The sequence below is a fragment of the Panthera pardus genome, unplaced genomic scaffold (assembly GCF_024362965.1).
Source record: "Panthera pardus isolate Hobbes unplaced genomic scaffold, ASM2436296v1 HiC_scaffold_25, whole genome shotgun sequence".
NCBI lineage: Eukaryota > Metazoa > Chordata > Mammalia > Carnivora > Felidae > Panthera > Panthera pardus.
The window spans coordinates 62688404-62711031 of NW_026526821.1; the positions used below are offsets into that span (position 1 = coordinate 62688404).

Genomic DNA, 22628 nt, shown 5'->3' on the forward strand with positions numbered 1-22628 from the left:
GACTGTGCATCTCTACACACTCTGTGCTCTCCTTCAGGAGGGAAAAAGAGTAAACATTAGAGAAATGACAAAGGAAAAGCTATGACAAAGGAAGATTAACAAAGTAAATCATACATTCATATCAAACAGATGACGTGAGTCTTAAGGACACTTTTGCAAAACAATATGGCCCTAATGAGGCCATGGAGTCTGGAGGAGGAGTGAGATACCCGAGCCAGAGCCTCACCACTGCTTAGAGAGGAGACAGTGAAGGGCACTCGTACTGATTTTCTTCAAAAATCTATCTACCTCCTGTACTGGCACAAAAACAGACACTCAGATCAATGGAACAGAATGGAGAACCCAGAAATGGACCCACCAATGTATGGCCAACTAATCTTTGACAAAGCAGGAAAGAATACCCAATGTAATAAAGACAGTCTCTTCAGCAAGTGGTGCTGGGAGATCTGGACAGCGACATGCAGAAGAGTGAACCTGGACCACTTTCTTACACCATACACAAAAACACCCTCAAAATGGATGAAAGACCTAAATGTAAAACAGGAAGCCATCAAAACCCTCGAGGAGAAAGCAGGCAAAAACCTCTTTGATCTTGGCCACAGCAACTTCTTACTCAGCACGTCTTTACAGGCAAGGGAAACAAAAGCAAAAATGAACTACTGGGACCTCATCAAAATAAAAAGCTTCTGCACAACGAAGGAAACAATCAACAAAACTAAAAGGCCACCGACGGAATGGGAGAAGATATTTGCAAAAGACATATCAGATAAAGGGTTAGTATCCAGAATCTATAAAGAACTTATCAAACTTAACACCCAAAAAACAAATAATCCAATGAAGAAATGGGCAAAAGACATGAATAGACACTTCTCCAAAGAAGACATCCAGATGGCCAACTGACACATGAAAAACTGCTCAACATCATTCATCATCAGGGAAATACAAATCAAAACCACAATGAGACACCACCTCACACCTGTCAGAATGGCTAACATTAACAACTCAGGCAACAACAGGTGCTGGCAAGGATGTGGAGAAAGAGGATCTCTTTTGCACTGCTGGTGGGAATGCAAACTGGTGTAGCCACTCTGGAAAACAGTATGGAGGTTCCTCAAAAAATTAAAAATAGAACTACCGTATGACCCAGCAATCGCACTACTAGGTATTTATCCAAGGGATACGAGTATGCTGTTTTGAAGGGGCACATGCACCCCAATGTTTATAGCAGCACTATCAACAATAGCCAAAGTATGGAAAGAGCCCAAATGTCCATTGATGCACGAAAGGATAAAGAAGATGTGGCGTGTGTGTGTACATATATATATATACACACACACAATGGAGTATTACTTGGCAACCAAAAAAAATGAAATCTTGCCATTTGCAACTACATGGATGGAACTAGAAGGTATCATGCTAAGCGAAATTAGAGAAAGACAAATACCATATGACTTCACTCATATGAGGACTTTAAGACACAGAACAGATGAACACAAGGGCAGGGAAGCAAAAATAATGTAAAAACAGGGAGGGGGGACAAAACATAAGAGACTCTTAAATATGGAGAACAAACAGAGGGTTAGTAAGGGTTGTGGGAGGGGGAATGGGCTAAATGGGTAAGGGGCACTAAGGAATCTACTCCTGAAATCATTGTTGCACGATATGCTAACTAACTTGGATGTAAATTAAAAAACAAAATAAAATTTAAAAAAAGAAAAGAAACCCACCTCCTGAAGGTGCCTGGGTGGCTCAGTTGGTTGAGCATCTGACTCGATTTTGGCTCATGATCTCACGGTTGAGCCCCATGTTGGACTCTGCAGTGACAACACGGAGCCTGCTTGGTGTTCTCTCTCCCTCTCTCTCTGCCCCTCCCCTGCTCATGCTCGCATGCTCTCTCTCTCAAAGTAAATAAATAAACTTAAAAAAAAAAAAGAAATCTACCACCTGGTACCTTTTGATTTGGTGGCCCTGGATTATATGACATCTATAATACACCATCAGAGCTTCCTTTGAAGAACATGGGACTTGAATTTCTAGCACCTTAATTCTGAACGCACATACCCACACACATAGGAGCATATGCTCCATCATAAATTTTAAAACAAATTACTGCCTTGTATCTCTGGTCTCTAAATACACATTTGAAAATCAAACTTGATGACTAAGTTTTTTCTCAAACAGATTGATCAAGGAAAACTGCTTTTCAGTAGGAAAAGAATAGTTTGCGAACTGGACTAGTAAGTGTCTCACATACTTGAAAAAATCAATTACAAAACAGAAAACTGAAACTACATTTCAGAAACAACGTGTTAGATATAAAAATTACTATATATCCTATAATAGAAGAAAGGAAAGGCATAAAGTCTATTTGCTATAAACTGACTTAAACTTACAAGTAAAACCTGTCTTACCATCTACATGAAATAAAGACACTTTTAAAAGGCTCAAGTAGTGCATAAGGAAAAAAATATCAAACAGCACATTTAAGATGTTAATTATACTGATTTCTTTGAAGATTAACAAAGGTGATAGAATTTTCTGGCACTTACAAACTCTTCAAAGTCACAATTAAGAAAACACACTAAATCCATTTGATATAAAAAATAACCAAACAACTTTAGATCTTTTTTTGGAAATATAATTCTCAGAAAGTTAATGAAAGATATCCCCCTCACCAGAAAGTTTACTTTATGAAGATTAAAAAGACATCTCAAATAGGAGACTGACCAAGAGCCTAGAGAAAATAGAGGATTACCTATTCAGTTATGAACATGGGTCCAATATTAAAATCTGATACCTGTATATACCTAACAACTGCTCCAGAGTGCTATTAATTCAAGTATATAACACACATTCCTTTCATTAATAAGGAAAAAAAGTGGAAGATGAAGCAGGAAGATAAGTCTACCTCATTTAGCAAAAAAAGAAAGAAAGAAAGAAAGAAAGAAAGAAAGAAAGAAAGAAAGAAAGAAAGAAAAGAAAAGGAAAAGAAAAAGAAAAAGAAAAAGAAAAAGAAAAAAGGAAAAAAGAACACATAGGAGATTTAGACTTGCTAGGAATCCCCAGCAGCATACTCCACTCAAGAAAGATCCCAAAACCCACCCGTGCACAGAGAGACCCCAAAACTCACCTGCACACAGAGGTCATGACCAAGGAGGCTTTAAAATAGCTTCAGAAGACCCACCTCCCCCTCCCCTTCTTGCCCTAAAAATCATTCTTCCCTGCTCTCTCCTGGAGACAGAAGATCTGGCTATTAGAGACACTCCATTTTATCTTAATCTGTGTTGATTTTCAAAAGTAGCCCCAGAAAATGATTTCTTTCTCGATTTTATGGAGGAGAAAACAAAGGCTAATAACTCTAAGCTATCAGTGGAACTGGGATTTGAATCCAGATAGTCTTAACTCCAGAGCCTTCTCTTTCATCCACTGTTACATTAAGCAGAACTATTAATTGGGAAAAGACAAATGAAATACAAGAGCAAAGATTAAACCTAATAATCTAAGAGCAAAGGTTCAAGTGTGGAACATGGTGGAGGGGGCCCAGGGTAGCCAGGAAGTCAGAATGGTCAGCACTGTGCTAAGAACTGGATGCATCCATGATTTTGTTGAAGAAATGCATTATACTATCTGAGGGTCCAGTGGAGTACAGGAATAAACAGAGCAAAGAAATAAGAAAGGCATGAACAACTATATGGCAACAAATTGGACAAGCTAGAAGAAATGGATAAATCCCTAGAAATATGCCTAGAAACCCACCAACACTGAATCAGGAAGAAACAGAAAATCTGAACAAATAATGAGTACGGAGATTGAATCAATAACCAAAAACCTCCCAACAAAGAAAAGCCCAGGACAGAAAGATTCACTGGTGAATTCCACCAAACATTTAAAAAAGAATTAATGACAATCCTTCCCAAACTCTTTCTAAAAACTGCAGAGGAGGAAACACTCCCAAACTCATTTTACAAGGCCAGCATTATGCTGATACCAAAGCCAGGTAAGGACATTACAAGAAAACTACAGGCCAACATCCCTGATATAGATGTCAAACTACTCAGCAAAATCTAGTAAGCCAAATTCCACAGCACATTAAAAAGATTACACTATAATCAAGTGGGATTCATCCCTGAGAGGCAAGGATGGCTCAACATAGGCAAATCATCAATATGATACATCACCTTAATAGAATGAAAGATAAAAATCATAGGATCATCTTGATAGACACAGAAAAAACATCTGACAAAATTCAACGTCCATTCATGATAAAAACTCTCAACAAATTGGGTAGAGAATGAATGTATCGCAATATCATAAAGCCATATATGATAAGTCACAGCTAACATCATTTAAAGTGAAAGGCTGAAAGTTTTTCCTCTAAGATTAGAAATAAGACAAGAGTGCCAACTCACTACTCTTATTTAACATAGTAAGAGAAGTACTAGTCAGAGCAATCAGCAAGAAAAAGAAATAAAAGGCATCTGAGTTGGGAAAGAAGTAAAAGTGTCTCTGTTTGCAGAAGACATTATCTCACATAGAGATAATCCTAAAGACTTTGCCAAAAATTGTTAGAACTTAAATGAATTCAGTAAAGTTTCAAGATACAAAATCAACATACAAAAATTGGTTGCATTTCTATCTGCTAACAATGAATTACCTGAAAAAGAAATAAAGAAAACAATCCTATTTGTGAAAGCATCAAAAACAGTAGAATACTTAAGAATAAGCTTAACCAAGGAGATTGAAGGTCTGTACACTGAAGACTGTAAGGCAGATGAAAGAAACTGAAGATGACACACAGATAGGGAAAGATATCCTGTGTTCATAGATTGGAAGATGTATTATTGTTAAAAGTCATTAATTAATTAATCAATTAATATTGTTAAAAGTCCAAAGCTATCTACAGATTCAACACAATCCCTCAAGATTCTAACGGTAGTTTTTTGCAGAAATTGAAAAAATAATCCTAAAATTTGTATAGAGCCAAAAAAACCCCAAATAGCCAAAGCAATTCTGAGAAAGAGCAAAGCTGTAGGTATCACACTTCCTGACTTCAAACTGTATTACAAAACTGTAGTAATCAAAACAGTATGGTACTGACATAAAAACAGACACAAAGACCAAGAGAACAGACTCAAGAGCACAGAAATAAACCCAAGCATATGGGTCAACTATTATTTGAGAAGGATGCCAAGAGTACAATGGAGAAAAGATATTCTATTCAATAAATGATGTTGTGAAAACTGAATATTCACATGCAAAGGAATGAAAATGGACCCCTATCTTACCCCACTCACAAAAAACGTATTAATGGCTTAAACATAAGACCTGAAACCACAAAACCTGTAGCAGAAAACACAGGGAAAAAAGCTCTTTGACACTGATCTTGACAATGCTTTATGGATATGACACCGAAAGTGCAAACAACCAGAGCAAAAATAAACCAGTGTGCCTACATCAAACCAAAAAGCTCTGCAGAGTGAAAGAAGCAATCAACAAAATGGAAAGGGAGAAAATATTTGCAAACCACATATCTGAGTAGGGGTTAATATCCAAAATATATAAGGAACTCGTACAATTCAAAAGCAAAAAAACCCAAATAATCCAATTGAATAATAAACAAAGGACCTCAGTGGACATTTTCTCCAAAAAAGGCATTCAAGGGGTGCCTGGGTGGGTCAGTCGGTTAAGTGTCCGACTTTGGCTCAGGTCATGATCTCGTGGTTTGTGGGTTCGAGCCCCGCATCGGGCTCTGTGCTGAATGCTTGCTCAGAGTCTGGAGGCTGCTTTGGATTCTGTGTCTCCTTCTCTCTCTGCCCCTCCCTGGCTCATGCTCTGTCTCACTCTGTCTCTCAAAAATAAATAAATGTAATCAAAAAAAATTTTTAAAGACATTCAAATGGCCAATAGGTACATGAAAAGGTGATCAGCATCACTATCATCAAGGAAATGCAAATCAAAACAACGAGATATCTTCATACCTGTTAGAATGGCTAGTATCAAAAAGACAAGAGTTAACACAATGCTGATGAGGAAAACCCTTGTGCACTGTTGGTGGGGATGTAAACTGGTACAGCCACTATGGAAAACACTATGGAGGTTCTTCAGAAAATTAAAAATCGAGGAGCACCAGTCAGTAGAGTGTGCATACTACTCTTGATCTCAGGGTTGTGAGTGTGAGCCCCACTCCAGGTATAAAGCTTACTTTAAAAAATACGATAAAAAAAATTAAACATAGGGATACCTGGGTGGCTCAGTCAGTTAAGTGTCCCACTTCAGCTCAGATCATGATCTGACAGTCATGGTTTCAAGCTCTACATTGGGCTCCATGCTGACAGCTCAGAGCCTAGAGCCTGCTTCAGATTCTCTCTCTCCTTCTTTCTGTCTCTCCCCCGCTTGTGCTTTTTCTCTCTCAAAATAAATAAACTTAAAAAAATTAAAAATAGAACTATCATATGATCTAGAAATTTCACTTCTGGGAATATATGTGAAGGAAATCACTATCTCAAAGACATATCTGCACCCTCATGTTCACTGCAGCATTATTTACATTAGCCAAGACATGGAAATAACTTAAGTGTCCATTTTTTTTTAAGTTTATTTATTTATTTTTGAGAAGGGGGTAGAGGCAGTGAAAGAGGGAGGAAGAGAGAAGATCTCAAGCAGGCTCCACACTGACAGCATGGAGGTTGACGTCGGGCTCAAGCTCAGGAAATGTGAGATCATGGTCTGAGCCAAAATCAAGAGTCAGACACTCAACCGAATGAACCACCTACATGCCCCTCTAAGCATCTACTGATGGATGAACGGATAAAGAAAATGTGCCATACATACACACACACTCACATACACACTTACACACGCATGAATATTATTCAGCCACAAAAAAGAAGGAAACCTTGCCATTTGCAACAACATGGATGCACGTTAAGGGCATTAAGCTAAGTAAGATGACTCAAACAGGGCAAGCAAATACTGTATTATCTCACTAGATACGTGGAGTCTAAAAAAAAACTCAAACTCTTAGAAATAGCAGAGTAGTGGTTGTGGGGTGGAGGGTAATAGATAAAGGTGGTCAAAAGGTACAAACTTCCAGTTATAATATGAATATGGCCTGGGGATGTAATGTAAGAGCATGGTGACTATAGTTAACAATATTGTATTGTATATTTGAAAATTGTTAAGAGAGTACATCTTAAAAGTTCTCACCACAAAAACAAAATTGTAATTATATGAGGTGATGGATGTGCTAAACTAACCTTAATGTGGAAATTATTTTGCAATATATACATATATCAAATTATTACATTGTACACAAACTTATACAACATTATATATTAGCTGTATGCAAATAAGGCTGAAAAAAAACCCCACATGTATATAAGAGAAGGACTTTTTCTTCTTACCAATTTAGACAGGAAAAACTCTGTGGATGACTTTGGTGGACTTCCTCATCCAACGGTAGTTTTGCAAAGTAACAAGACATTTGGAAAAGGGATGTCAATGAATGTATATTTCAAAAGAAATAGGAACTCAACAGTGGTCAACTTGAATGGACTTCTTACTAAAATGGGGAAAAGCATGCCATTGTCCGTATGTTTGTTCTAAGGACTTTCATGACCCTGGATCTGTATTCTTACTAACTCTTTATATTTTGATGTCAAAATCTGTAATTAACCTAACAGGGTGACTGATAAATTAACTATGCATAAGTTTGAAGAAAAAAAAAAATTACCAAACATTCACAGGTGCAAACCGTTATCCCAATTATCAACCGTTCATATCTCTGGATGTGAAGAGAAGGCACAGAAAGTTCTTGTTATTGACAGCAACAAGAGAAATTCAATTAAGATTTAATTTGCTTATTTTTTCAACCATTGCCTTTAATTAAAAACAGAAAGTAAGAACTCCACTTGAATATCTGTAGTTAAATCCTTTTAAACAAAGAAGCACACACAAGAATTATTTGATAATTTTGAAAAGAGGTGTTAAGGATATGCTTTGAAAACTTATTTTTTATATATTGTCACATTTTTGAGAGTCAAGGTACAGATTTACTATTGGCTTTCTAGACGTTGACATATCTGAGACACATACAATTTTTAAGAGCTTTTTGAAAATATAGTTAATATAATTATTGTCTTCACTATGTACTTCTAGCACCTTCATCTAGATTTATCCTCCAGTTTCCTTTTTGAGGTCTGAATCTGGTGGTCTGGAGAAAGCTTTGTGTTTAACTCAAAATTAAAATTTTGATGTCCTAGGTTAAGTTTTCAACAGAACCTCTATTCCTAGAGAAGATCATTCCACACACCCTGTTGCCTCCAGCCCAAGACAGGCTCAATGAAAGAGACAGCAATTGTACCCAGTAATAAAAATACACTAACATTTCAAAAAACAGAAGTGAGGAAATTCTAATTATGTGTTATTTTCCAAAGCTCCCTTAGGTAAATAGAACCTAGAATTTTATCATGCTCCCTGAGTCTGGGGAAGGCAGAAATGTTTCAACTATACGTTATGCAAGGGGATCAGGGGCAGGTTGGGACAGGGACACAAAGCCAACTATAAAAAGCTAGGATTTTGAAAGTGTGTTGGCTTACACGTCCACAGCATTTTTCCAGCAGAGAGAGAGACCGGGAGGAGAAAGGTGCTCCCTTTGAGATTTCCAGCCTGTTTTGGGTTGCTCCTCCCCTTCTCTTATTCCTGTGTCCAGCTCATTGTCGTCTGTTGGGCCAACAATCTGTTCATGGGTCAGGAATGGTTTCTTCTTTGACCATCAGTATTTAAAAGAGCAGCAGCACACCTTGTCCACACAGGATGGTGGAGAAAATCTACAGGTACTGTGCAACAAAGGCTCTCAACCTTGGGCAATTTTGCTTCCATTCACGGAACAGGTGGAAATGTCTGCTGACATTTTTGCTGTCACAGCTGGGAGGGTGGGTACTACAGGCATCTGTCGGGAAGATGCTACCAAACATACTACAACACACAGCACAGTCCCCACAACAAAGAATTACCAGGCCCAGAATGTTAGCAGTGCCAACGCTGAGAAATCCTGCCATGGAAGGACAGGGTTAGAGAGGAGGGAGGTACATAGTACAGGGAAACAGAAGAATGTCATGAACGACAATATGGCTTAAAATAGAAAGAGTTTTATTACTTATTTATACTTTCCTTTAGGCCCATGAGCTGATTTTACTTCAGGCCTCGGGAGTGGATGCCAAATTGTCTGGCTATACTCAACCACAGTGCTTTTGAACAGCCAACTTAGTCCTCAGTAACAGAAATATGCTGGGTGCTCTAAATAAATCCCAGGGCAATGGAACAAGTACATATGCTCTGCAAGCTCAAAAATGCTTCCACAATAAAAACGGTAAGGTATTACTGTTTGACTGACATAGCTGAGAGCAAACAACAAATAATGCTATTTTCATGGGATGGAGACTGACCCAATAAATTGCACCACATAACAGGACGATATACCATCAGATATTTTATAGAAATTCTGGGAAATGACAGGAGCCTGCTAGCGTGCCCGTAATGATGTTTTGTTGCTTTGTAGTTTTTAAAGTACGTTCAGAATTATCTTTAGTCACAAAAAGTCCCAAACAATAAGGCTGGGAGAGGATGGAAAGTTTGTCTTCCAAGATGAAAAATGAACTTGGAGAAGTGCTAGATTAATCTATCTAGGAGGATCCCATAACCCCCTTTCACTTTATGAACTTCAAATTTCCCCCTCTGAATGATGAAAGCCTCCTTTGTCTGGGACAATGTGACGGTGTTCCTTTCCTGACTCATCAGGTTTGTGATGGGGTCTGAGGGAGGGGCTGTAATTCAAAACAGAACAGGTGCAAGGAGTAACAGCCCGCTAGGCAGGAACTCGACCCTCAAAAATCAGAACTACTCTTGGTCTTATAATCTTTAATATGATCTACAGGAAGGTAGAGAACACTGACCAAAGGAACCTCTTTGTGAAGCATGCTAACACATTAAGTCAAAACTGCCGAAAATCGACTTACTTCTCTCTTACACACACACCCATCGACAGGAATCCTCATGTTGTGAACAGCATTACTTCAATGCACAACGTTCGTTTTTCTACAACACGGCTTTTCTTAGTGCAAAATCTTTCACTCACCATCAGTACCAGTGGTCTCGGCACTCTTGGATCGTAAACCCCTCTCGGGGGTGGCTGTGACAGCGGTGGTTGCAGCAGCACAGGTCGGAACAGAACTGACTAACACTTCCTGGGCACCTGACTCTGCCAGAGACGATGCCGAGCACCACTCCTATACGAATTCGTTTAATCCCCACGACCAACCTATGAGGCTGTGGTACCTTCCCATTTACCAAGGAAGACGGATGGGGGAGGTGCAGATTTCAACTCACCCAGAATAACACGGCTGGGACGCAGCAGAGAAAGGATGTGCACGGACACAAGCTGGCTCCAGAGTCCGAGCTCCTACTTATGTGGAGTCACTTCTTCGAGCTGTTCCCAGCTTTTATATACTTATTTAGAAATTATATGCCAGTCTGTTGATATGTACATTATTACACGTCTGCTCTAAAATAGTAGTCAAAGGGATAAGGGAGAAAAATAACGTGCCAACCTATTCTTCCACACTTCACTTTGAAGGCCATGGCTCACACGCTGTGAATGCCGGGGCCTGGCGTTTGTCGTCTCTCTGATGCTGCTGACCCGTGCCCACCTTACCATCACACAGCCCACCTCCCCAGTGCACTCCGGGACCCGGGAGGCTAACCCACTGTCACAAACACCTTCTGCATGCCCCACTCCGTGCCTCGGCTCACATCAAGTCCCTGTCAACAACAGGAAATTGTTGAAAGGTTTATCCTAAGACGCGGTGTCCTCACAAAGCCTTCTCTGAGCTCTTCTCTCAGATGCGTGTCCTCAGCCACCTGCCTGGCACACGCCGCAGCCATGTATTTCTGTGTAATTGTGTGCGGTATCGATGGCTTGTTTTCCAAGGCAGCTCATAAGCCTCTTGAGAACAGAGAACATGTTACATATTAACTTTTCTTTGTACCTTCCATGGCACCTGGCATAGTACTATGCACTTAATTACCACTCAGTAAGCATGTGCTAAATAAAAGAGTAAGTAAACATTCTCTCTATTTACTCCACGTCTCTAGGGCCTAAGGACAGAGAGTCAAAGGGAAGATTATCCTGGGAAACAGGAGATTATGGGAGATACTTTCCTCTTTACCTATGCTCACGAGAATGGAGACAGACTGCCTTGCTTGTACAGGGAAATGCCTTCACACAGTCCCCAGTAATCTGCACGTATAGCACGGGGATTTTACAAGGCATTCCAGTTTCTAAAATAATAGTGTCCTTCCACACCTTGTTTATCTACTGCTTGCTGTCTACTCTGTTAGCACTTTTTATAGTTAAAGGTAATCTTGAACATACAGATATGTGTAACAAACCCAATTTCAGGAGAAAAGGGGTTTACCCTTTATTTAAAAAAAAAAAGTTTCCCCTTGTCTATTAATGGGATTTGCTCAAATGCTACTTCTCAACAACTATTCTGACACCTCCTTTGATACTGTCATCTGGCCTCTCTTACCAGCCCCTGATTCCCTTTATCCCACTTTGCTTGTTCTTTTTGTCCACAAAAGTATTATCTTCCGGTAAATGATACAATTTATTTATTATAATAAATTATATGATACTATCATTTGCTCTGGTTTGTCTCCCTGCCTCTAGACTGCAAGGTCGGTGAGACCAGCGATATTTGCGAGCAAGGATCTGTCTCCTTGGTTCTCTGATGTATTCCAAGTATCTAGAACAGGGTTTGGCATGTAGTTGGTACTCAACCAACAGAAGGCACAAATCAGTAGACAATGTCAACTTCCATTTCACTCCACACCTTGAAGGCCTCAGAGAGAGTCACTCTAGCCTGAGAATGTTCTTTCCCTCATCCTGAGAAGTGGTACAGCATGGCAATTAACCACAGAAGCTTGAAAGCTCTGAATCCCGGCTCTGCTTTTTCTAATTGATCCCTGCATAACTTTAGTCAAATCTCATAACCCCTCTCGCCCTCAGTCTTCTCATTAGTACAATGGGAGTAATATCCATCACTCAGAAGAGCCTCCAAAGGCACTCAACATCCACACACCCCGGTATATAAGATTCAGTAACTGGCGTGTGTATATAATATATATATTCTTTACACTATTACTTCCCTCACTCTATCCCAAACGGTAGCACATCTTCTGATAAATCTATAAATTCCACAGACTATGAGTTCAGAGCACTACAAAATAGCAGTAGCACTTTGGCTGGTGACAATGACCGTGTACTATCATCAACGCTCCAGACCTGGCAGCGAAGGGCTGTCTCCTACACCCAGAGAAAGCTCCCTAAGTAACACATACCAAATAAAAGCCTTTCGATATTTATAAGGAAAGGATTAATTCATCTTCCAAAGTAGCATTTTAATTAAAAATGACTTTTCTGGGCTTACATCCAGAAAGGAATATATTGCCAAAAGGTAAGATTTAACAAGGTTTAGTTTAGTTTTGTTTTTTTAAATTAAAGTGCTTCCCAATCCTTTTCACGTCAAGGCACACACATAGAAAATAATCTTTCTTTGGCACTCTGGGACAAACAGATGCGACTGCTCCCAGCTGCAGGTGACGGCCTAGAGCCCCCAGCCCTGCCAGGCCCTACTCAGACTCGCTGGGAGCTGAAGGAATCAGTCAATACTTGAAGCATGTACAAGCACAGCATTGGAGAAGCTCGGCCTTCTTGGACTGGAGACCTTCCTAGCAACTTAGATTTTCCTCCTTTCGGACAAACACCAGTCCTCAGAGAGAATGAATCTGGCCACCAGTGACCAAAGTGAGCACTTTCTTTATGACTCATTCCAGAAAAAAAGCACACTGACCAGCAATCCATTTATAACTTACAACATCAGCATAATTTCATGCTTTTGTTTTTACTTTCCATTCTGAAATTTTATTTTCCGTGCATAAAGTAAACAATGGAGACAGGCCAACCTTAAGTCACCAAATGGAATCTATCAAGTAATGTTCTATTTCTAGGCAGCTTGAGGACTCTGCTTTATGTTTCACAATTTTGTACTTTTAAGAAATACAAAAAAGATACAATTTTTCAAGCATAAGGTGCTATCTTATGGTCACAATTTGAAAAGATGGAGTGGATCATTCTTTTAAATTTGATTGTAAGTTTTAGTACAACACTTAGTAAAAAATACACTTTTTTCTAAAACACTCATTTCCTTATATTTAGAAAACACTGACAGAATTCATACTTAAGACTACCTCTATCACTGGTTTTCTTTTTGTTTCCACTACTTCTCTCCATGGCACAGAGTCAAGGACGGTCGGTATTATCCCTGTTTCCTGAACAGTGATTCCTTCAGAGAAGCGGCTGGCTGAATTGACCTACCTTTATTTCTTTCCAGGTTTTCTGCTTTTCTGTTTCACAAAGGTAATGCCAAGATCCACCTCTACTTTTGTTCTCCTGCTGTCCTGCCCATCCCTGCACAGCTGTTCTCACACCCATAAAGATCCCAACTCTAGGCCTAAAACAGAGTGTTCTAGATTCAAGCAGAATGTTATCTTAGTCTCAGTCTCCCTCATGCCTGATTCCATATCTGGCAGCTTTCTCTCTTGCCTCATCTTCATTTCTGTTATTCATATGCTCCCTGGTGCGAGGGTTTGGCTGGCTCGCTTGGCTTCTAACCCACAGCTCCCTCCCTGGGAGGTTAGAAAGGCAAACTTATGTCTTCACCTGTACCTAGAACTGGGTATGCAAACCACTGAGTGTACTGAATTGAATTCAATCTTGACCTCTTTTTCATGTGCCCTGCAGCTCCTAGGCTTAGAACCCACAATTTCTGTGGGTGTCCATGTCTGAGTGTTTTGTCTCACACTCTTAAGGATGACAGAAGGTATGGCAACTTCATGCTTGCCTATAACCGAGGTACCAATGGAGGATTCTGTACTTTTAGACGATTTAATGTATTTAAGACTATTAAATGAGACACCAAAGAGAAATCATGAGAAAAAGATGAGTGGAGGGAGGGAAGGTGCAAAACTGCTATGATTTCACTCTCAAGTGTAATCTAAAAAACGAACAAAACCACAATGGATAAACAAACAAAAAGCAGCATCAGACTTGTAAATAAATATTTACAGACTTGTAAATATAGAGAGCAAACTGGTGGTGGCCAAAGAGGAGGAGGGTAGGGGATGGGCATAATGGATGAAGGGGAGTGGGAGATACAGGCTTCCAGTTATGGAATGATTAAGTCACAGGAATAAAAGGCAGAGCATAAGGAATATAGTCAATGATATTGTAACAGTGATGTAATGGGACAGATGGTAGCTACATTTGTGGTGACCACAGCATCATGTATAGAGTTGTTGAATCACTACGTTGAAAACCTGAGAATAATGTAACATTGCGTGTCAACTATACGAAAAAAAATGTCTTACTAGTTGGTTGTAGCCTCTCAGGGTGTCAGTGACTTCCTCTGTCCCTCTGTCTTTTTTTTTTTTTTTTTTTTTTTTTTTTGAGAGAGAGAGAGAGAGAGAGAGACTCCACACTCAGCGCTCAGTGCAAAGCCCAACCCAGGGCTCTATCTCCTAACCCTGGGATCATGATTGGAGCCGAAATCAAGAGTCAGACACTTAACTAACTGAGCCATCCAGGTGTCTTCTAATACCTCCTCTGTCTTTCTAATACCAATGGACTTACTTTGTTTCTAGCATCAAATCAGATTTCAGGACTCAGGGACAAGGGATTAAAGACAAAGCAAAGCTGGATTCTTTGCTTGGTTTCCCTAAGACATAAAAAGTTGTTATTCACATCAATTAGCAGGAGGTACCATTTTCTAAACACCTTGCAGGATTGCTGAGAGTATTAATGAAATCACACATTCATTTTATGCAGCATACAGGTGGTGCTCAAAACGTTCATTTTACTTCTCTTATGGCAAACTCACCAAATGTGTGGGCTTAGGCTGTCTGAAGTCCATCTCCGGTTAATATTTCATGTCAACCCAAAAGTCCAATACTGCCGCTCAGCTCCACAGTCAGAAAAGTGGCTCAGGATTCCCAAAGTGCAAACATCAAAGCTCCCAATTTGGGTAGGGGGAGGGGACGGAGGAGTAAGAGAATTAAACACGGTGTTCAACAGATTCTTCTGGTAAAGACTGAGAAAATTTAATCCCAGCAAAGGGGTGTTTAGAACTATGGAGATTGTCTGGATTAACTGAGGAAAAAAGAATACCTTTGCCTAGAATGTTCATTCAGAGAAATGCAAAAGTGGTTCTTCTGCTTCAACAGAGGCTGAATTACCTCAACTGTCTTTTCACCTTACTCATATAAGAGAGCTTAGGTAAAGAAAGAGTAGGGACCACCGCTTGTGTGTTTATATCATGAGAAAAAGAACCAAAATAGAAAATGAAAAAAATCCCAGGGCACCTGGGTGGCTCAGTTGGTTAAGTGCCCAACTCTTGATTTTGACTCAGGTCATGATCTCACAGTTTGTGGGATCAAGCTCCGAGTTGGGCTCTGTGCTGTCTCACAGCCTGTTTGGGATTCTCTCTCTCCCCCTCTCTCTCTGCCCCTCCCCAGCTCGCACGTGCATATGAGCATGCTCTCTCTCAAAATAAATAAATAAGCTTAAAAAAGAAAAAGAAAATGAAAATAACTCAAAATTCAAACTTGTATTTCAAATGGTATATATTTCCTTACGAGACACCAAAATGTGACTTAAGTGCCCCCAAATCAGAATACATCCTACCTCATAATCATTGGCCAAAACTCTTCTTCAACACAAGAGAACTTTTTTAATGCCAATATGATTTCTCGGGAGTGATAAGTAACCTAGTAATAATGTTAAGGCCCCAACATGAAGAATTTTGGCAAGAAAAACAGACGGTTAATTCTACTTAAAAGACAGGGTAGCCCTGCCAGCCAGTGTTGTTCCCAAATGAGGTAATGTCCATGGCTCTTATCTAGCCTTTATGGAGATTTAATGTCATTTACCATTGGCTCTTATGAACCGGCTGCATAATCTCACCTTTTCTCATGTGTGTTACTTCCATCCATGTCAACACTGCAATTAGGAACCTCTGGTTTTTAAAATGATTAAGAAACGATTTTCATATGTTTTCTTTTTATGCACGTCCTATAATTTGAGTCTTTCTTCCATCGCCTCGGAAAATTCAGAGATCAGCATATTTCTCATTTTCAAGGTATTCTATAGAAATACTCTGAGGTTTGATATTTTTATGTAAACATTTTTCAAAGAAGCCAAAATGTATAATTCAAGAAAATGTTCTGTGGAAGAATTTGTTTTCTGATTACAAAATGATTTCCTCCCTCTGAAAAAAAATAACAATTTTATATTTATTTAGCTGGCTCTGAAAGTCCCATGGAGATTCTCATGCCTTTCAATCCCTAACACCTCTTTTCCCGGCCTTTTACTGATTTCAAAGATAACTCCATGTGGAGAAGGAATCCATAAACCGTAGAAAGGAAAGAGAAAAAGAACCCTTTCCGTCTTAACCCCTTGCGTTTTCCCCATAAAGAACAACAGAGTGAAACACAGCTATTACAACACAGATGAGACACCCAAGTGGACATGACAGAAAAGATTTTCACATGCCTTTGAATTCCTTTTTTCAACCAGGGTATAAACCAATCTGGGTAAAGACAGGAATCTGTTTGACAAACATGAACATGATACCCAACACCATACTATTTTGTTTTGTTTTCAACAAAACATCTCCCTTTACCTCCCAACACTCAGGAACAAAAGCAACGGCCACAACCAACCTGGAGTCACAAGGCTTTTACTTTTCCATGGTGTTTCACCCTTCAGGTCACAGAAAAAGTAAATTGGAGATATCAAAGGCAGCCCAGAGACAGAGCAGAAGACCATGCTCTGTTGCTGGGCAGACTGGTGAGACACAAGCCAGACCTGTTAGTGTTGTGTGTGGGAAACGAGGTTGGGAGGCCCATTTGTACAAGTGGCGAGCCAGCCAAAGAAGCAATCCCAACCTCTTCTGACAAGATTGAGCCAAGAATGGATCTGCAATAAAGAAGATCTGATGGCTGATCCCCACTACCTGCCTCCTGCTTGACAATCTGACCCCCGCCTCTAACTCAGATGCAGAATCGAGGCATCTTTGAAAAGCATGTCCTTCGTTACTCACTATTGCCAGCTCCTTCCCTTCAGAGTAGTGTCCGACAGAGAATCGAGACATCTAACTTGTATGGGCCTCAGGGTCCCACGTTTAAAACCAAGATAATACCCTCCAGCCCTCTCGTCATCACTGAGATGTAGTGAGGACCAAGGGAGATGAGTGCTTGAGAGACTGCACTGAAGAGACCACCAAAGACCCCCAATATATACCACATAGACCAGAGGATCTGCTCTGGTCGCTTGGGGGCCGCAGTCTTTTCAGGAGGTCTGCAAGATCAAACTATCTTCAATGACACTAAGACATTCCTTTCCCCTTTATTCTCCTTCTCACACAGACGGCACATGGTGGGGTTTGCCAGGGGCTACAAGGTGTGTGATGATGTCAGCATTCTAATAATGACTAATGGAATGTGTGCTTGTGAGTTCTTGTGTTTTAAGATTTCCTGTTTCAGTTTCTAATTAAATATTGATAGACAAAAGTGTTTTTGGAATCCACAATAGCTTTTCAGAGGGTAAAGAGGTCCTGAGACCAGTTTGTGACCTGCCAACCTAGAACTTCATCCCACCCAAGCCTGCAGTTCCCAGATGGGCTGACTTGTCACCCATCCTGAGCCCTGCTATATGCCGTTCTCTCTGCGTGGGGGGCTCTCCCTCCACCTTTTGCTTGGCTTTTTCTGCCTTTACTTCGAGGTCACTTTTTCTGGGAAGCTTTCCTTTGACTCCCTCAACACCAGTCAGGTGGCCCTGCTAGGTGTTCCTCTAGCACTTAGCACACTACATGGTGATTGCTCGTTCTCAGAGGGCTGTTTTTGTCCTGGATTCCTTCAGTGCAAGAACCGACTTAGTCACTGTTCTGATGGACACAGTGGTACGTAGGAGGCATTTAATAAATTTAACAAATACTTGCTGAATATATGTAACAACCAAGAAAGGAAGGCATGAAGACAGGCCTATCTTGCATTCGTTGTCACCTAGAGGGAATTAGTTATTAAAAATCTTACTTTTCATTATAGTACAGGCTCATTAAAACTATAACAATAGTAACTATATATCATATTATGTACCAGGTACTATTCTAAGCACTTTATATGCTTTAATTCGTTTAATCTTCACAAAATCCCTAGCAGGTATATATCACTGTTGTCCTTGTTTCAAAAATGAAGACACAACACTGTATGTTCACTATCTTGTAATTAAAATAAAAAACTTAATAATAATAGTAATAACATAAAAAACAATTGCAGATGTGCAGGCAGTGAGTAGTGAGACTGACCCTGAGACAGTCTGGCTCCAGAGTCCCAGGCCATTAACCATTCTATACGGTGCCTCTCGTGTCGGCAGCAGAGACCTCAACCTTATGGCACATACTGGGATCTCAAGGCCACTCCTCAACTCTGCTCACAAACCACAAACATGTCTTGATACTTGAATCTCACCCCCAATCCCGCCCCAACATGAGTGACCCCAGCAGCCACATGAACAGATGTGTCGAGTACCACCCGTTTCCAAGTTTATCGTTAGGGTTTAAAAAAGACAGTTCCGGTAAGAAGTTTCTTTCTCATTCATTTGTTGTGCTTTGGTCCTTTGTGGGGGAAATGTTAAGTTAAAAGCAGTAAGTGTATTTGTATATTTATTAAAAATAAAAAGTCTCTTTTGTAGCACTGAGAAAACAGGAGAGTAGGGCTTCGCATTTCTATGTGTGATGCCACAGCACAAACTCTCCCTGATGTGTCTAATTCTCCTTCCTCTCTTTCAAGGAATGCTCACAACTTCACCTTGAGCAGGGAGTGGCCCAGAATAGTCGGTAGGCACTTGATGGAAGAGACAGAACTTTATCTGGTTCAGAGAGCTATGTACAAATGGGAAAGAAAGCATGAAGTAAAAAATACGGGATTTAATGCAAAAGACGATCTGACTGAATCAACGTGATGCTGTACTCATTTTTGTAATGAAAAAAGCACACCTAGGAAATACCAGTCCTTTTCAGCAATAGAAAAGAGTTCTATGGATAAAGTTAAAAGCTTGTGTATCAAATCTTCACCTGCAAACAGTAGGTGAGAAACCAAAGTTTATCCTGTGCGGTTTGACACAAAGTAACTTTATTTACCTGGAGAAGCGTCCCATGAATATGGTTTTGCCGGAAACACTGATCGGTGGAGTTGGGGAGTTTGGCCAACAGAGTTCGGATGGTATTGGGGATTTCATCCACCATAACAAATGGAACCAAGGCACGAGCTGCCATCTCACGGGAGCGGTAGACAGGGGAGTGACCACATCTGGGGAGACATAAAAACACAAGACCATTCAATACTCATTTCCACATCCATGCCTTTGTACGTGCTAATGTTCTTTTTTGTTTCTTTTGAATTTTTTTTGGATATATGTCATTCTGTACATGCTGATGTTCTATCTAGCTCCAGCTGGGACATCCAAGCTGAGGGGGAGTGGGGTAGGGGATGGGAGTTCCTCCTTACTCCAAATGTTGGTTTGTTTTTTTTTTAATACTTCCCTTATTCCAATGATGGTGTGTATGTGTTAGTGTTGGTTCTACAGGTGATTTTCTTTTTCATATAAATATCATTAATATCTATGATTCGATCACAGAAATAAATGCGGACAGGCTTTGGGAATGATTCAATAAATAGTAGCAAAAAATAGCTTCCTCCTGAACAATCAAACAACTATTCACTGAGCACTCAAAATGAACAAATAGTAGGTGCCATGAGAAATAAAAGTCATTGTGGTCTCTGGGGTGCCTATACTCTGGATGGCAAGAGGGGCAGTACATTTGAAAAGATGCCCCAAAAGCACAAGACAGTCCTGGAAGAACGATATGCAAGTGATCTTCATATTATGGCTACATGAGGATAAGACTGTAGATTCTGGTATTGAGAAGGATTGAAAGAAAGCAAGCATGGTTCCCAGAAGGCCGAAACCAGGAAATTGTTTCAACCAGAAACAGTGGTATAAAGCAAGGAAAAAATGCTCAAGGTATAGGTAGATGTATCTGACTGAAGTAGAGGCTCAGAAATAACAGTGGAACTTCAGGCTGAGAAGTGGGTCTGGCCAGACCGGGGAGTGCCACAAACGGCAGACTACAAGATCTTGAACTATTGTCAAGAGAACAAGAGCTGGACCCTCAAGTCACTGAATCCTTGCCTCTGGGCTGACTCACACCCAAAGAGCTTGAAGAAAAGCCAGTTCTTAAAGTGAAAGTCACGGACAAGTGGGATTTTGAGATTCTACAAAGGTCATTGGAAAGGCAGGTCATCTAAGAGCCTCTTGACTTTGTAAACACTCAGAACCTGAGAGCCCACAACCATTTTGTTGAAATTGTGCACTTGAAAGCCTTCACAGAGATAGTATTATTTGAGAGGAAAGCCCAATATGGTAAGTCTGGGCTCAAGTAAGTTCTTAACTAGAGAACTCTTAAGAGTCCATGATTTTTTACCCAATTTAGAAAGTAACTCAACTTAGAGAAATATCTTAGACGTCAAGACAAGGATGGGGAAGATCAGAACATGGTAGACTCTGTGGAAGAAAGAGAGAGAGGTCTCTCGTTCTGTTTTCAAAATTAATTAGCATTCCAAGAAGGTATTACTGCTAATATCTGGGTCATTAGGGCCATGTGGCCACGTAGACTTAGCATGCAGACGCACAAAGTCCTACCACTGTAACGTTTCTAATACCCCAGAGGTAACACTGACATTTACCTTAATATGACAATAAAAGAACAGATTAATTAATGTACAAATGGAATGGTCCAAAGAGAATTTCATCATGGGGAGTGGGATAGGAAGAGTGGAGAAAGAGGCACAGGGGAAGTCAAACCTTGGGTCATTTTTTCCCCCTACAAGTGTACATCTGTGAGACAGGTCAATCAGCACACACTTTATGGATGGAGAACTCACCTTACATCATACTATGGGAAGACACTGGGAGCTAATGTTACAGCAGGTAGCTAGAGACTTCCCAACGGTTTTTGACGAGGTTCTGCCAAATCACGCATTTTTATTTTTCCTTTAAAATGATTAAATGTTTAATCTTTAATGGGCAAACGCAATAAAATGTTTGCTTTGGCCCATGATGGGGGTGGGGGGGAGTGAGAAAACTTCACTTGACAGAGAAAAGAAAATACTCTGAAAACGCTTTGAGATTTAATTAGCAAATGACCTCACTCAAGCCGGGTCATTTGTAGGAAGCTTCCCCATCTGTCTGTTCCCCACCCTTCCAACACACACACTTTGGGTTAGAGTGTGTTTTATGTTGCCGAACTAGGCTCTTGTATATAAATGTTTCTTTTCAAACACAAATAACTCTGACATGGTTACAGATGTTTAGTTTCTAATTAGCAGTAACTGAACACTAAGAACGCCCCTCCTTTTGCTGCTGACCTTTAGCAAATGATGGTTTCCCAAAGGAATCTGGCATCCATACAGGAGAAGGAATGGAAAGTGGGAAAAATGTCAGAATTTTCTGCGTTCAGATACCCTGTGCCAGGGTACTTTCCAAATGCACACAATCAGGTTAAAGAGCAAAACAACCCCAACCCCCCCCCCCAAAAAAAGTAATGCAATTATAGAAAAAGAAAAGCCTATTTTTTCTTTTTTACGTTTATTTATTTTTGAGACAGAGAGAGACAGAGCATGAACGGGGGAGGGGCAGAGAGAGAGGGAGACACAGAATCGGAAGCAGGCTCCAGGCTCTGAGCCATCAGCCCAGAGCCGGACGCGGGGCTCGAACTCACGGACCGCGATCGTGACCTGAGCCGAAGTCGGACGCTCAACCGACTGAGCCACCCAGGCGCCCCAAGCCTATTTTAAAAGTAATATTTAATTATCATTCATTATAAAACAATGATTAAATGTAATTTCAAACTCCTCCACTGCACGTTGTTAAAATGGATGGATAGATTATAGTCAATACACACACACACACACACACACACACACGCACACGCACACACGCACACACCCATTAAGCAAAAAAACATTTCCAGGTTACTGTTTTGTCAGTTCCTGGGGGGCAGGGAGGGGTCTGCTGAGGGGGTCTGATGAGGTATATGTGACCTGGAGTGTGAGAGGATATAAACACAGTCTTTTTAGCCCTAAGCAGAATATATTTGCACCTAAAATCTCTCTCTCCCTTGGCTAGAGTCTCCTAGTTTGATTCAGTAAATGTGCCAAAATCAAGTAGAGATGCTCTGTGGGGACACAGAGTCTAGCAGCTATAAAGGATGGAAAATCAGAGCACCTGAATTTCCATTTTGCTTTGTATACTGTGTTTTATGGCTTGGACAAATCACAGTAACCTCTGGGTCTCAGTTGAGCTGACAGTGGTAGCAATAATCTATACCAGTGTTCTCATGTGATGTCTATGAGAACATTCCAAGAGGCAAGGCGCTTTGGAGATACAAAGTTTC

The 22628-nt window shown here is 40.3% G+C and overlaps 1 protein-coding gene across 6 annotated transcripts in view; it reads right to left on the minus strand.

Annotated features, from left to right (window-relative positions):
• THADA (THADA armadillo repeat containing) overlaps positions 1 to 22628 on the minus strand; it is a 324964-nt gene that overhangs the window by 130076 nt on the left and 172260 nt on the right. For all 6 annotated transcript variants that reach the window (XM_053890646.1, XM_053890645.1, XM_019465008.2 and 3 more), the window contains one exon: positions 19314 to 19482. In XM_053890646.1, coding sequence (XP_053746621.1) covers positions 19314 to 19482 — 169 coding nt within the window. The remainder of the gene's footprint in view (positions 1 to 19313; positions 19483 to 22628) is intronic.